Source organism: Indicator indicator, chromosome 2, assembly GCF_027791375.1.
Source record: "Indicator indicator isolate 239-I01 chromosome 2, UM_Iind_1.1, whole genome shotgun sequence".
Classification (NCBI taxonomy): Eukaryota; Metazoa; Chordata; class Aves; order Piciformes; family Indicatoridae; genus Indicator; species Indicator indicator.
In genome coordinates, this window is record NC_072011.1 from 39,522,628 (window position 1) to 39,537,446 (window position 14,819).

The window sequence follows — 14,819 nt, forward strand, 5'->3', positions numbered from 1 at the left end:
GATACAGGAGGACAAATAAAAAAGGATAATAGTGCCTCAGTTTTTCCCCCATGTGTTTCGTTTGGACCAGCAGCCAGTCCAAATTTCCTTGGTCTTCTTTTTTTGTTGGCAACATATTTACAAAAGCCCTTCTTGTTACACTTGACATTCATCACCAGTCTCACCTTCAGCCAAATCATGGCTTTCCTAATTCAACTCCTCCATACCTGAACAGATGTCTTCAGTAGTCTTCTTGGGCAGTTTGTCCCAACTTCCATAATCCATACACTTCCTTGTCACATTTCACAGAATCACAGAAACATTCAGGTTGGAAAAGACTCTTGGGATCAAGTCCAACCGAGAACCCTACTCTAACAAAGTTCATCCCTAAACCATATCCTCAAGCACCATATCTAAATGACCTTTAAACACATTCAAGGTTGGTGACTCAACCATCTCCCTAGACAGCTCATTCTAATGCCTGACCATTCCTTCTGTGAAAAAAATTCTTCCTAATATCCAGTCTAAACCTATCCTGTTGCAGCTTGAAGCCATTCCCTCTTGTTCTTTTGCTAATTACCTGTGAGAACAGACCAGCAACAACCTTTCCACAATGTCCTTTCAGGTAGTTGCAGACAGCAACTCCTCAGCCTCCTCTTTTTCAAACCAAACAGCCCCAGCACCAGGCACTTCACCAGCTTCGTTGCCTTCCCCTGTGCTTCAGCACCTTGATATCTCTCTTGTACTGAGATACCCAAAACTCAACACAATACTCAAGGTGTGGCCTCACCAATGCTGGGTACAAGAGGGCAATGACCTTTCTACACCTACTGGACACAGCATTTCTGATACAAGCCAGGATGCCATTGGCTTTCTTGGCCATCTGGGCACACTGCTTGCTCATATTCAGCTGCTTGTCAGTTAGAACCCCCAGGTCCCTAGACCTTGAGCTCAGTCAGAAGTTCCCATTCAGCCAAGTCAACCTTCTACCACACATTTGGCATCCTGCACTTTTGGATGAGGTATTTTTTGTCACTGAGGATGACGCATCTCTCTTTCCTTTGCCCTTCTGGGAACCTTGCCCCACAATCTCATCTGCAAGCCCCCTGCACAAACCCAAGTCTGCTAAATCATGCCAAAGCTTTTCCTCTATTATTTGTTGTCTTCATTTCCTTCAACATCATGAACTCCACTATCTTATGGTTGCTAGAGTCACAGTTATCATTAACCTTTCTAACCGTTTCTTCTGTATTATGTAGTGAGGAGCAGATCCACTGAGCATCTCTCATACTTGGACTGTCCAGCATCCAGACTGAAAAAACCCATGCCTCTCTTCTGAAAGCTTTAGATTGTTGGCATTCTACAGTGCTGCCCTTCCAGCACGTGTCCAGGTAGTCGAAGTCTTTCATGAGACTCCCATAGCTTGTGATTGAAAGGCTTCTTCCAGTTGATTTATCATGGCTTCACCCACTTCCTCTTCTTTATTCAGTAGTTTGTGGCAAACAAGAATAGAGTTCCTGACTGGTACCACCCTTCACTTCCTCTTAGTGCTGTCAGTTCTGACCTGTCAAAGAGATGGCTGCCCCAGATACTTACCATCCTGGCAACTTGTTCCTCTTCTCTTGCTAGATCTCTTATTGTGTTCTCCAATAGGATTATGGAGATAAAGCTTTTTGTTACTTGAAGCCACAACCTTGCAGCCTCCACCTTCATGCAAGTCTCATCCTCCAGGGATGTATGCCAGCACAGCCTATGGTTCTCCCTCCCTCTGTAACAGACGTTGCTTGGGCTCCCGCGCTTACAGGACCTCTATGAATAACATATAATTCTTCCATTTTCCTGACACTCACAGTCTGCTTACCTTCACATCTCACAGATGAGACCATGTCACCTTGAGCCCTGACTGCATAGACAGGCACCTGGAGGACAGTCACATGAGGACTTTTATCTGAACTTCAAGCCAGATCATTAGACCTCTGATATGTCAGAGGTGATTATTCCTCAGTCAGCAGACCGTGTCTTGATGCATGTCACTGCCATCATTGTGATGACTCTGCAGTCTTGTACAGTCTTGAGCAGCACTTCAGGGCTGCACAAGCATGCCTTTCCATGCTAACTGCCTTGCTGCTGTTTGCACACCCTGTTCCCAGAGCTCCCAGTTGCTGACACACCCTGAACGCCAGTGAAGTAAGAACCCAGATGCAAGCATGCTCCGCTTTCTGACAAGATCTCCTTGGCAGGCAACTTTTCACTCTGTTTGCAGTGGCAGTTCACTCACCTCATGAATGCCAGTTGTGCCAGGACATGCTACAAGACCCTACATTACACATTGACCCATTAAACTTCAGAAAAAAGATAAATGAAGTGCTAAGGAAGCAGTGAACACAGAAACATTAATGAAACTGAGAAAGGTATTAGTAACACCTTAAGTGGTATGCTGGGCACAATTTTCATCACTCATATTGAAGAAAATGATCAAAGAAAGAAAAATTACATCTTACAAGAGTTAAGAAATCAGCAAGTAAGATTATGAATACATCAAAGTATCTGTGGAATACAAAGCATTTTCCTCCTCCGTGTAATCATGCTCTAATGTATTTGAGTTCCGTTCCCAGTATGAAAACTTGTTGCTTATTTACTCTGCAAAGCAAGTCATGTTTTCAAAATCTTACTTAGGGCATTCCTTTTTTCCTGCAAATAATCTTGAGCTGCTCTTACTATCTGCTGGACAACTCCTGTAACCAGTAGCTGGACTGAAGGAGGATCCCAGGTCAGGAGGAGTCTGTGAAGCACACTCAAGAGTTCAACACCAAGGAGCTACAGTAAACAAAATACATATAAAAATAATTAGCTAAGACTTAACAGTTATGTCACTTGCTTATGATGAGCAAATACTTTTCTCACACAAAAATAACCACACCTTTTGTAACCACCATAGATGAAAGACCAAGACCTAGAAAAAGCCAATTGTTTCAACATGCTCATAAAGTACCTGATCCTCTGCAATATGGATCCTGGCACAAGGGGAATCCAGTAAAGTATGAAGTGCCTGTAAACAAGATGTAACATGCTCAACAGGCTCTTCAGGTCGTGGGGAACACAGAAATTGTATACTAACACCTGAAAAGAGTAGAAATTGGAAAGAATGTTCACATCACAAAAGCAAGTTTTCTTTTTAAAATGTCTTTATAAATATAGCAGGTTCTTAACAACTTAAGAAATGCATATTTCTATCAATTCTTCTTCCTTTAAAAGAAAAGAGAATTAATGTATTCAAAACAGCAGAACAGTATGTGCTTTGTCTTTTGAATCATGTCTTGCCCACAGTTTGGCAGGAAAAATAAGAGATTGACAGTAAGCAACTTAGATTACTCAATGGAAATACACACTCTGCTCTGAATATTTCTAAGTCAGACTTTTGAATCCTTCTAGCTGTAATCCTAGTTTTATTTTATGGAACTCTTTTAAACGTAAAGACTGCTGAGATGAAATTAAACCTCAACAGTTATGCCATATTTACTTTACACATACAGCACTTAATTCTCATTTTAAGTATCTGTATATCTCAGCAAACTGTTGGCATTCCTCAAAATAAATGATCACATCCACCTCTTAAAGCTGTTAGGTAGCCATAAAGGGAAATAGTGAATGCTACTAACAGATGAAAAACTGATGCAAGAGTTAGTCCATGTGACTTGTCAAATATCTGTCTCTACTCAAGTGCGTTTTTATGAGAGTATGCATTTCAGTTAACCTAATAGCTTTTATGTCTTTGAAGCATAACATTTTCTACCATCTGAATTATATTACAGTTTACTCATTTTATTCAATTACATAAATAAACTAGATATACAACTTGTCTATAAAAAGATAGTACAACCACACTGACAAAGTTTCTATCAAAACTATAAAAGAACACAGTCAGCAGAGAGCTACTGAGATGAGAAAAGGCTATTTCAAAACACTACTACCCAGACATTTTATACTTCCTAGATTTCAAGCAAAGTATCTTTTCATATTCCTATACCATTTTGTACCACAAACGTGCTGCTACTGAACTCTAAATTTGTAACTCTTACCCAAAATTAAGTGCATTCGATCTCTGTTGATCTCTGGCAAAGATTTAGTAGTAGGCGGAGTTTCAGGTGTCTGGTTTAACATAATGGCTGTAGCACGTTTCTGTGAACTGGGCATTGCTGCAGCACTCTCTTCTGTTGACTCTGAAGTATTAAATCCTGTACTGTTTAGCCAAAGTGACACTGCATGTAGTATGGGAGCCCAGGAGTTTCGGTAATGCAGTCTAGCTGTATCAATTGTTTCTGGAGTGTAAAATGCTCCCCCTGCAAAATTAGCAAAGCAAAAGTTCTGACATTCTTTGCAAATAATGGACAAAAAGCACATACTCTAAATTTATTAGTTTATTGTCGAACACACTCTGGGTATGTTTCATCATGTATGTATTCAGATGTAGTCCTTGTTAGTGGCAGTGCATTCCCACTCTCCTTGAGAAGGACCAACGTTAGCACCTCATATAAGAAAGTGCAATGGCCACAATGGAACAATAAGCAGAGAGCAAGGAAGGCATGCAAAGTTAGGTCTTGCAGCATTTTTCATACAGAACATTCATCCTTAACTAAGTAAAATATAAACCAGCACGAGCTCCAATCTCAAGGGCTGTTTTTCTCATAGTAAACATTTTCTTGCATATCAAAGTATTAGAGGTGTAAAAGTATTCTTAATTCTATAAAGTCATGGTTTTAATGATGTTTATGATTCAGATCAAGAATATCTTCGTTGCAGACTGCAGGGGGAAAAAAAGCACACACAAACTTTAAACATGCATTTCTATTACACATAGGTAAAAACTGGTGACTTGCAAAAACTGGTGACTTGCATTAAAAAAAAAAAACATGCTTGCCAAAGAATTTATAAAATAATGCTGAAAACCAGTACATCTCAACTCAAAGTTTCTTTCTGGTTTTCACAGCAACACAAAAAGAAATTCCAGTGCTTACCATCTGGTGGAAGCTGGGTAGCAAATTCAGCTGGTAAAGTTAAAAGAGCATAATCTTTCAGTGCAGCTAACCAGAGACGGCTAAGTGCAGGCAGTTCAGGCTGTACAAGTGTTATCAAACTGTCTGGTGGCAACTCATCTACAGTACCAAAATCCTCCTCCTCCTCTTCTGTACTCTTTAAAACATGCTTTGGTTTGGTCTCTGCTTCTTTCTTAATTTTCATAGCAACAACATACACCTAGAAGAAAAAGAGATATGAAAAGTACTTGCTGAGAGAGATCCTAAAAATAAAAACAGCAGTCTTTCCCATGTGAGAGTGACAGATTACATACACCAGAAAATGACAAGAAAGAAGAGATTTGCAAAAATTATGTTTTATTTAAATATTTTTTCTTTATTTCCTACCAGCATATAACGTTTAGAGGTATAAATGGCACTTCTTTTCCTTAATAAGTATCAGTTATTGCTGCTGTACACATACTTACTTAAATAACTTATTTTATTGTCTCAATATATCCTTATTGAAAAGATTTCTTTGACCTACAAGAAGAGGTACTAGATAGATTAACTGTCACTTTTTGGGAGAAGATGAATCATCATAAAGACATGAAAATGGCTTTAAACGTGTAACAAATATAAGAATATTTATGTTTGATAGATGCTATGAGAAGATAAAAATAATTTCAAAACCTAGATAAATATGGGGATAAGCAGAACCATCACACAAATACAGTAAAAATAAGCATTTTTAGAGAAGAGAATAGAAATAAATTATTTCACACAAAAGATGCTCCATATCAAACCCAAAAATTACAATACGGGGTGATTAACCTTATGCAGCAGAAATGTTAATACTTCCCTTTGTAATTTCAAAAGTTAACTTCCAAGAAAAGTATTTTCCATTTTGTTTTGTTTTTTCATTAAATTAAGTACTACACTAAAAGAAACCAAAATACAATTTCTGTAATTATACATAGAGCTCTATAGTATGTAATATTATATTTCAGGAAGCAAGGCAAAGTAAGTAGTGCTAACTCTGTGTTTTGTAAATAGCTGAAGATTTTTGGTATTCTAGCCATTCCCCAACAATATCTACATTAAACCTTTAATTTATTATTAGCACTCTGACAAATTCCTAGTTCATTAACTGCAATACTTTACCAGAATATACTTTAAGGTTGTGGGGTTTTTTTGTTTGTGTTTTGTTTGGTTTTTTTTTTTTTTTGAAGTTTAAGTGCAGTAAGATGGGAGGAAACCCAAAATTTCACAGAGTATGAGTGTATACTTAAATACAGGAAAGTGCAATAAAACAAAGTATAATTAAACCTCACTGTAAATATGGATCAACAAAATAGCAGAAAGATATAGAGATGAAAACATCCCCAGAGTGGAACTGCAATAGGCAAGAAGGATGGCAGGTGCAAGGCTTTGTACTCACAGCCAGTAAGATGTGAGCCTGCTATTACACTGCAAAATCTTTTCAAACATTTAAAGACGTAAGGTTAATGTTTACCTCAGCCCATGCCTTCAGAACTGCAAGTTTTTCCATAGTAGTTGCACTCTCTCGATAAAGCTGGCTAGAAGATCCCTTTCCTGCTTGTACTTTATCCAGGGAAGAGACAAGAAGGTTGTGAACTCGTCGGAGATCATTCAGGTCACTTACAACTCCACTTCCTATCCAAGCGCTACACACCTAGACAACAAAGTTTAAAACATTTCTAAACTAGCAAAAAAAAGTACAAAAAATAACCTCATAAGAGAAAAAAAAAGAAAAAAGAGAAAATAACCTGTAAGAAAACAAAAAGCTGAAAGACCACCACAAAAAACTCTGCAGTTGTCTTCCTGCTTAATATAAAAAAAATTGAGGTTTTCCATTTCTTCCCAATCATAGTAACAGAATTGCACAGGTAAGTGCTTGCAAAGCCTGTATTTGCAATGCGTATTACAATGGAACTTAATAAATATAAGGAAAATATTTTTTTAATCCTCCATAAATATGCAATACTTTTTTTTAGTCTGTTCCTAAGTATATGGTCAAATTGTTCAGGTCACTGCATTCACCATGAAGAAAATATTGGACAGCAATCGGTAAAAGCCTACACTTCTCAAATTATTTATTAAGGTTCCATACTAATGAAAATCTTTGAAGATCATTAATGTCAAGAAACACCTAGAAATGAGAGAAATAAAAATCTTTAAACAACTAGGCTCTGATCTGGAACCAACAGTTCTAGGTCTAGAACAGTAAGTATGAGACATGGTGGACAGACTCCCCACTTCACACTGGAATTAAATGGACCCAAACAGGTACTCAAAATACAAACAGGCTGCTCCAGTCTCGTGCTATACATTGGCACTGAAACACATTCACACCCAGGCATAAAACAGGCAGTAAGAAGAGTTCTGGTGCAGGTACTCTTCCACAGGGGCAAATTATTTTAGAAAAGATGTTTTGATAAAATCCAGAAAAATTCCCACAGAGCTCAGACAGTTCAGGTTTTACAGACTTCCTGCCTCCAATTTGTTTATTTCTCTTTCAGTGAACCAGTTCCATGAAAGCCTTTGGGAATGTGTCTCTCATGATCTGGAATCATAAGCATATTTAAAGTAAACACAAAAAGTGTCCTGAAGCTGCACAGGACATGAGTGCTGAAAATCTGTCACAAAGTAGGAGTAATACCAGCTTCACTCCCACTGCTGGGCAAGTCAACAGCTGTTTCAGTTATCACATAAAACTTTAACAACATCAAACCTATTCAGTGCAGCTCATCTCTGTCCACATAGCGTGTGCAAAATTAAATATCCAAACCTCATCTCCAACCATTTGATCCTGTAAGTGCAGACATCCACTTTGAAACTGGTTGAACAGGGAAGATTTTGACAAGTTACAAGGAATGTTACATATTGTTTTCACACAAACTGCCCCTTCATCTATCTTTAAATGCACAGAAATGTTCTGTAAGGTAAGATGAACATATTCTTTCCCATATATAGATGTAAAATCGTGCCATATTTTACCTATCCTTCCAAGTTTTGCTGGAAATTACGACTACAAAAATCACATCAAGTTATACTTTTAAAACTGTTGTTTGCATAGCTAAGTAAACTGTTGCTTTAAACTACAGCATTTACCCACATACCAGATACTACTACAGCTATCTTGACGAGAGCTAATTTAAAGTACAGTAGCACAAGATCTCACACAAGAAACAACATACACACAAATCTATAACTGAATTTTCACTGAGAGGGTGCTACTATGACTGTAATGAAAATGATCACGATCTAAAGAAGGAAACTAAAGCTAAATCTGAAAGGAAATTAAGTGTTTAAAAGGTAAATAAGGTCTCATTACTCAAGGAGTTTGTTCTTTTATCACTTTTTTATTCCCTTTCAGCAACAAATGCAGAATTGACATGAAGACAATTGATTTCAGAAAGGCTAAATATTTTTGTGATGTAGCTTCCCAAAAGCACTTTTGAGGAAAAAAAATACATTACTAGAAGAATCAAAAGATGCTGCAAAAACATCACGTTTACCAAATTTTCCAGCTACCTGCTACTACTTCTCTTCCAAAGAGAAGGAAAATCAGTTTGGTTTATACTATCTGAACAGTTCCCCCTGTACCTGGCAGGCCTTTGCAGTTATATCAGACGGCGTATCTTGGGAAAAAGCTGGCCTCAGAGCAGCTCCAACCTGTGGATAGGAAGAAAAACTTTAAAATCCAACTAAAACAGTAGTGATGTAACATTCCTCATCTCACCTTGTTTAAGGCTTCAGCAAATATACAGAACAAGCAAGAAAAGATTGCCAATTTTGGCATTCTAGTTACACCCCAAACTACCTTTGTCAAATATGCGGCATTATCTTCTTTCTGTTAATGAGTATCTTGAGTATCCTTTTAACCATTAAGGTATTATAGATGCAACTTAAGCTAAGGCTCAAGAAGCCAGTGACTTTTTGATGTTAATGGCTGGATTTGTATTAAGTTCCTTGAATGACAAATACTGACAGAAAAGCCTTTTAGGCAATTGTTGTAAGGCAGTATTTTTCTGAAACAAAAGAAACCGAGTCAAAGAGACAGAAGCAGTGGTTATAGCACTACAGAAGAATAAAAAGACAGGAAGTGGAAAGGATGAAAGCCTGCCTTTGCAATTATTTTCAGATATCCTGAAGAGACAGTGACGTCAAAAAGATGTGAAGGCTTTTAACTATGCAACAAAATACAGCAATACTCCAAAATAAGTCTTCAATTGCCCATTTCCCATTCCTATACTTTTGTTGTTTTCATTTAAAAAGGTGTATATTCATTAATTCCCAAGAAAACAGATTTTTAGGTTCAACGTGGAGCTGAATAAGCATTACTTTTCAACTCCCAATTCTACAAATAAATTGCTGCTCTTGCTAAAAGTTAAATGTAGCTTGTAATATTTGGCTTTCAAGAATCAATAACTACTGACTTTTTACTAAATAACCATAAATAGGAAGAGATGCAAAAAAAATTTTTGAAGAGGTAAATACAGTACATTTTCACATGCAAAAATCTCTTCATGGATCATTTAAAGCTACGAAATGTTCTCAAAGCTAATACTGGCACATCGGCATAAATACACAATTTCCTTATAAAGGAAGTCTCACATTAGCCTGATACTGCTCCAGTATCACATGGCCTGGAAACTCTGGCTCAGGAACCAATGCAAATTTCCTGATAATATCTTCAAGAGCTTGAAGACCAGCCATTCGTAACTGGTTGCTGTGGTCAGTCGCAGCCATGAATGCCATTCGAATAAGGTCAGAGAGATGGAGTACCAAGAAGTCATCTTAGAATAAAACAGAAAGAACTATTTAATAACCTAAAAGACAGTTAACATGACATATTACTTGTAGTCTTTTCCTCACAAATGTGTACAAATGTCATCTATGATTTTTCAAAAGTCCACATTTAGAGTATGGAAGAAGGCAGAAAGAATGTAATGTGCTCCTCTTCCCCTACCCCCTACCGCTTAAAATGACACCAAGGACTTTTATTCCTAAAACAATCTTAAAAATTAAGGAAAGTTTTGAAAGAAAATGTACCAAAACAATGTACCATGTACCAAAATTGCATTCAATAGAGTATGTACATGTGGCTGAGTAGCTCAGAAGAGATTAGAACATTTAGTAAACTTAATTTTGGTGACCCCCACAAATCTACAGGAAATCTTCAAAGCAATTCCTGTTCGAGCCCTATGCTTACAGTGACCCCTGCTGGTAAAGGAAAACCTCATCAAAAGCTACATCTAACACTGTAAGCAAGCAGCAGACAACATGCAGGAAAAAAAATTAAATACATAACATTTCTGAAAATATTATTATTCTCTATTTATTAATTTTCTTACTTGTCTTACTTTCAATTTGAAATCACTAGACTAATACAAAAACACGTTATTTTAAAATGTAATATCTAGGGTGAGTACCAAAATCCACAAATCGTGAAAGCCTCACATACTTTCAAGGCTCAAGATAAAACAAGTATTTTGCAGGTGAAACTTTTCAGAGGCTATCAGTCAAGAAAGATTGGAAATTACTTTAAAACTATGAAGTCACTTTTTCAGACTAGCACAGATCTTAGTGAAATTTAAATTTTCTGAAAATTTTGCAGGTTTTTTTCTTTTTTTTTTTTTACAATGATATCAAACATATCAAGTTCACTTTAAATAAATTCAGAGATGTAAATTCTCAGGACTATTACACACAACCCTCTGCAGGATCCTATAAGCAGCAGTTACATAATTATTTTCTCTATAATAAAATGCCATCTCAAAACAAACTTCTCCAAAACTCTTTACTCTTGGTCTTCAAAGAAAAACCTTCCATTATCTGCTAGTAAAATGTTTCTTTACTATGTTATCTCTGACCTCTCCATTTTGATCCTCTAACTCATACAAATATCTTCGCAACTAATATTCACCACTCATGGATACCAAAAGAATCAAGCCGCTGAGTTAATTTCTTAGGGTAAGTCTCTCACACATCCCTCTCTCTACAACCAATGCCATAATAATTATTACTTGTCTGAATCTCTCTTTTCTAGCCTAGCATCTCTTCAGTCTGTATAGTAAAATCTCTGAAGCTTAATTTATTGCTGTGATCACATTGAACTCAGAAAGTGTTGCTAGCTCATCCTTAGCTAGACATTTACTGCTTCTACTTCAGACTGCATAAAAGGTCTGCAAATATAGGGAGGGCTTTTTCTAAGCAGATCAGTCTGTCAATTTATATTCTCCAACAAACCTCATTCTTTGCATTCATGGTATGGTAACTACAGTGGTTATACAACTATAGTTTTATTGACTTTTGCTGGCCACTTTTTTTGGTTTTAACTATTTGAATGAAAGGATAATGGCTTGCATTTTTTTCCTTGGTTGTCCAATCTTAAGCTGTCTTAAGGTGCCTAAAACAAACAAATATTTTACATTAAAAATATATTAAATAAAAGTTAAACCCAAAACATGCACATTCTGTAATTACTTTTGGGATTTTTAAGTCTGGCTGAACGAGCCAGTGCCAGATCAAAGTGTGCCTTGTTGGCATTCTCACACAGCATGATAACTCGGCACAGGCAGTCCGCTGCAAATACACGAGTTGCCCAACGAGGTGCTACAGAAGGCTTGGATTTATCCTCTTCACCCAGGGTGGTAAACATTGTATCATCATCCATCTCATCCTTCTTCTCTAATTCCTCATCTTTACCTCCTCCCAAGGGAGCAGCAGTGCTCATGTCTACAACAGAGAACAATTAAAAAACCCCAGCGTTAACAATCCTCAGAAGAGAGCTAAGGACATATTCAGGCCTTTCCTTACGCTCGGATTCTTCTGCTGAAATAACTTTTAAAAAATGTCAAAAGGCAGAGGAATATAAGTAAAAGAAATGTTTTCCACCTCTAATCTGGGCTATATTACCCTTTACTTGCCCTACATGATACCAAATAAATGCCTGCAATTGTTAATTATCCACAGATACCAACTATAGCTGAATCCCTTATCTAAACTTCCCAGCTTTGAAAACTGACTTATTAAATTGCCAGTAAACAGGGCAATGTGATTACCAGACTGAAAATCAATCAATCAGTTTGACTTTGAACTATTCAACCCCTGTTTCAAGTAAAAGATACCATGCATGTTAAACTGAAGCAAAAGTACAAAGTTCCATGCCATGGGCCAGACATGTAGCCAAGTAGGCAGTTTATAGCTCCCACAAATGTTGCTTAACATTCAAAACACTGTTTTCTCTAAGTGTGGCTGTGAGACTTCAGAAAATACAACTACTTCAGGGATGACATTGAAAAAACAACAACAACAACAGCCAAAATCTAAACAGGAACAAAAACCAACTCACCAAACATGATTTACATTTCTACTATTTAGAAATGAGAACATAAAACCACAAAGACAAGGTGTAAATTAGCAAAATGCCAAAATACCGACGGAAATTACTCTGGCAATTTATGTGATGGAGGGAATGGATGCCATCCAGAGGGACTTGGGACAGGCTTCAGAAGTGGACCCAAGCCAACCTCATGAAGGTAAACAAGGCAAAGTTCAAGATCCTACACCTGAGTTGGGGCAATCCCAAGCACAAATATAGGCTGGGCAAGGAGTGGCCTGAAAGCAGTCTCGAGAAGATTGACTTGAAGGTGTCAGCTGATGAAAAACTCAAAATAAGCCAGCAATGTGTGCTCACAGACAGAGGCCAACCATATCCTGGGCTGCATCAAAAGAAGTGTGACCAGCAGGACAAGGGAGATGATTCTGCCCCTCTGCTCTGTTGAGGCCCCACTTGCAGTACTGCACCCAGTTCTGGTGCCCCCAGCGTAACAAGGGCATCAAACTGCTGGAGCCAGTCCATAAGAGGGCCACAAAGATGATCAGAGGGCTGAAGCACCTCCCTGGTGGATATAAGCTGTGAGAATTGGGGCTGTTCAGCCTGGAGAAGAGAAGGCACTAGGGAGACCTTATAGCAGCCTTCTAGTACTTGAAAGGCGTGCACACAAAAGCCAGGAAGGGACTGTTTTTACAAGGGCTTGTTGTGATAGGGCAAGATGGAATGGCTTTAAACTTGAGGAGGACAGATTTAGACTAGATATTAGAAAGAAATACTTCATAGTAAGGGTTGTGAGGCACTGTAATGGGTTGCCCAGGGAAGTCATGGAGGTGTTCAAAGCCAGGTTGGATGAGGCCTTGAGCAACCTGGTCCAGTGTCCCTGCCCATGGCTGGGGAGTTGGAACCAGATGATCTTTGAAGTCCCTTCCAACCCACGCCATTCGATGATTCCATGACATGAAATAAGAAAAGAACATGCCAACTTCAAACTCAGGAAATGAGGTCTTCCTCACTGGGTAAGTATATGGTAGCAACACTGCATAAGGAAATCTTTAATAACATCATTCATCAGTAAATTTAAAGCTGGCAACATTAAGAAAGAGCTTCACGATGAACTCATAGAATGCCAATAAACAAGTATAAACGAAACCACCGTACCAACTGTAAAACAGGACTAAGGTCTCAGAGGACAAGATCTGTGCAAACAACTCAGCCAAGCTGAAAAACAAGCAAAGGTTTCATCACCATGGTAACCCACCATTACATCAGTAACTCACAAAACCTCAAAAAAGCAAGCTGAGAGCATGTACAAGCATGCTTCTTTCTCTACAGTCTTTTACACTCTGATCTTAGCTCAGGCTAAAACAACCTGCCTGCTTTCACTATGGATACTGCAGTGTCACAGTAATGATCTCACTCCTTCTCCACTAGAAATTCTACTTTACAGCAGGCAGCTTTCTAAAACTTAACATAACATTGATCTTTTCCTCTTGCTAATGAAGTTTTAATGCACTATAATCAAAACTCTATATACAATATAAGCTACATCTCAACTAGGATAAAGGACAAGCTCCCAACAAATAGCACAAGAAGATGCCAATACCAGGAACACTATAGATCACTTACCACTGGAAGCTGCAAGGACATCCTTACAAAGCATTAGCCAGTGGGAAAGGTTTTCTACGGCCAGCGATGACAACATATGTCCTAGAGTATCGTGGATATCTGAGCACAACTTCCGATCAGTCTCCCGATCCAGCATTCCAAAAAGGACACCTTCGAGGCCTGTCTCTGTTATATTAACCCCCTGATGCCGGGAATGACCATCTCGCCGAGAACCAGCTCCTGGTGCAAAAGGATTAATATCTGCAAAGTGATTAATGCAAAATCATTTTAAAAATCAGTAACTCAGGTTTTAAATTTGGAATAACAGACCAGACTTGGGTATCACGTATTTGTGTGCATAGGTCAGGTAACGATAAACCAAGATGTTACTGACTTTCTTCTGAATTAGAACTAGAAATCTTCTAATACAGCAATTAATTTGATTTATTTTCTGGAGGCAAAAAAACAACTCCTAGTATTAAAAAAAAAAAAAAAGACAAAACTAGCCAAAAAAAAACCACCTCTCTCTCTTCAAAGTACATACCCCATGAATTTGTAAAACTCCCTAATAGTACTGGACTCTAAAGAACCTTTCCAGAGATGAGTCAACTGGTGTTATTTAATACAAGTAAGCTCACAATTCTATGTTTGTATGAAGAATATCCTGATCAATATTGTTAATTCTATTATCAAAATAAAAAGATACATCTAAGAACTGAACCAGTGAGCAAAGTGCACAGGCTTTGCAGACATCCTGCTAACAGCATGTAACACATCCAGAAATCTCAGTCAAATAGCATATGACTAAGTCAATGCCAGGAAAACTGTAAAACTCTGTATATGCACCATATTCCCTA

At 37.9% G+C, this 14,819-nt stretch overlaps 1 protein-coding gene across 1 annotated transcript in view; it reads right to left on the reverse strand.

The window, feature by feature from the left end:
* Window positions 1-14,819, reverse strand: part of HEATR5B (HEAT repeat containing 5B) — a 58,078-nt gene that overhangs the window by 15,028 nt on the left and 28,231 nt on the right. Inside the window, exons 22-30 of the mRNA XM_054399220.1 lie at window positions 13,984-14,223; window positions 11,505-11,756; window positions 9,633-9,814; window positions 8,622-8,690; window positions 6,508-6,687; window positions 4,995-5,232; window positions 4,059-4,319; window positions 2,972-3,099; window positions 2,652-2,796 (exon numbers count right to left, since the gene is read on the reverse strand). Of these exons, the coding sequence (XP_054255195.1) occupies window positions 2,652-2,796; window positions 2,972-3,099; window positions 4,059-4,319; window positions 4,995-5,232; window positions 6,508-6,687; window positions 8,622-8,690; window positions 9,633-9,814; window positions 11,505-11,756; window positions 13,984-14,223 (1,695 nt within the window). The remainder of the gene's footprint in view (window positions 1-2,651; window positions 2,797-2,971; window positions 3,100-4,058; window positions 4,320-4,994; window positions 5,233-6,507; window positions 6,688-8,621; window positions 8,691-9,632; window positions 9,815-11,504; window positions 11,757-13,983; window positions 14,224-14,819) is intronic.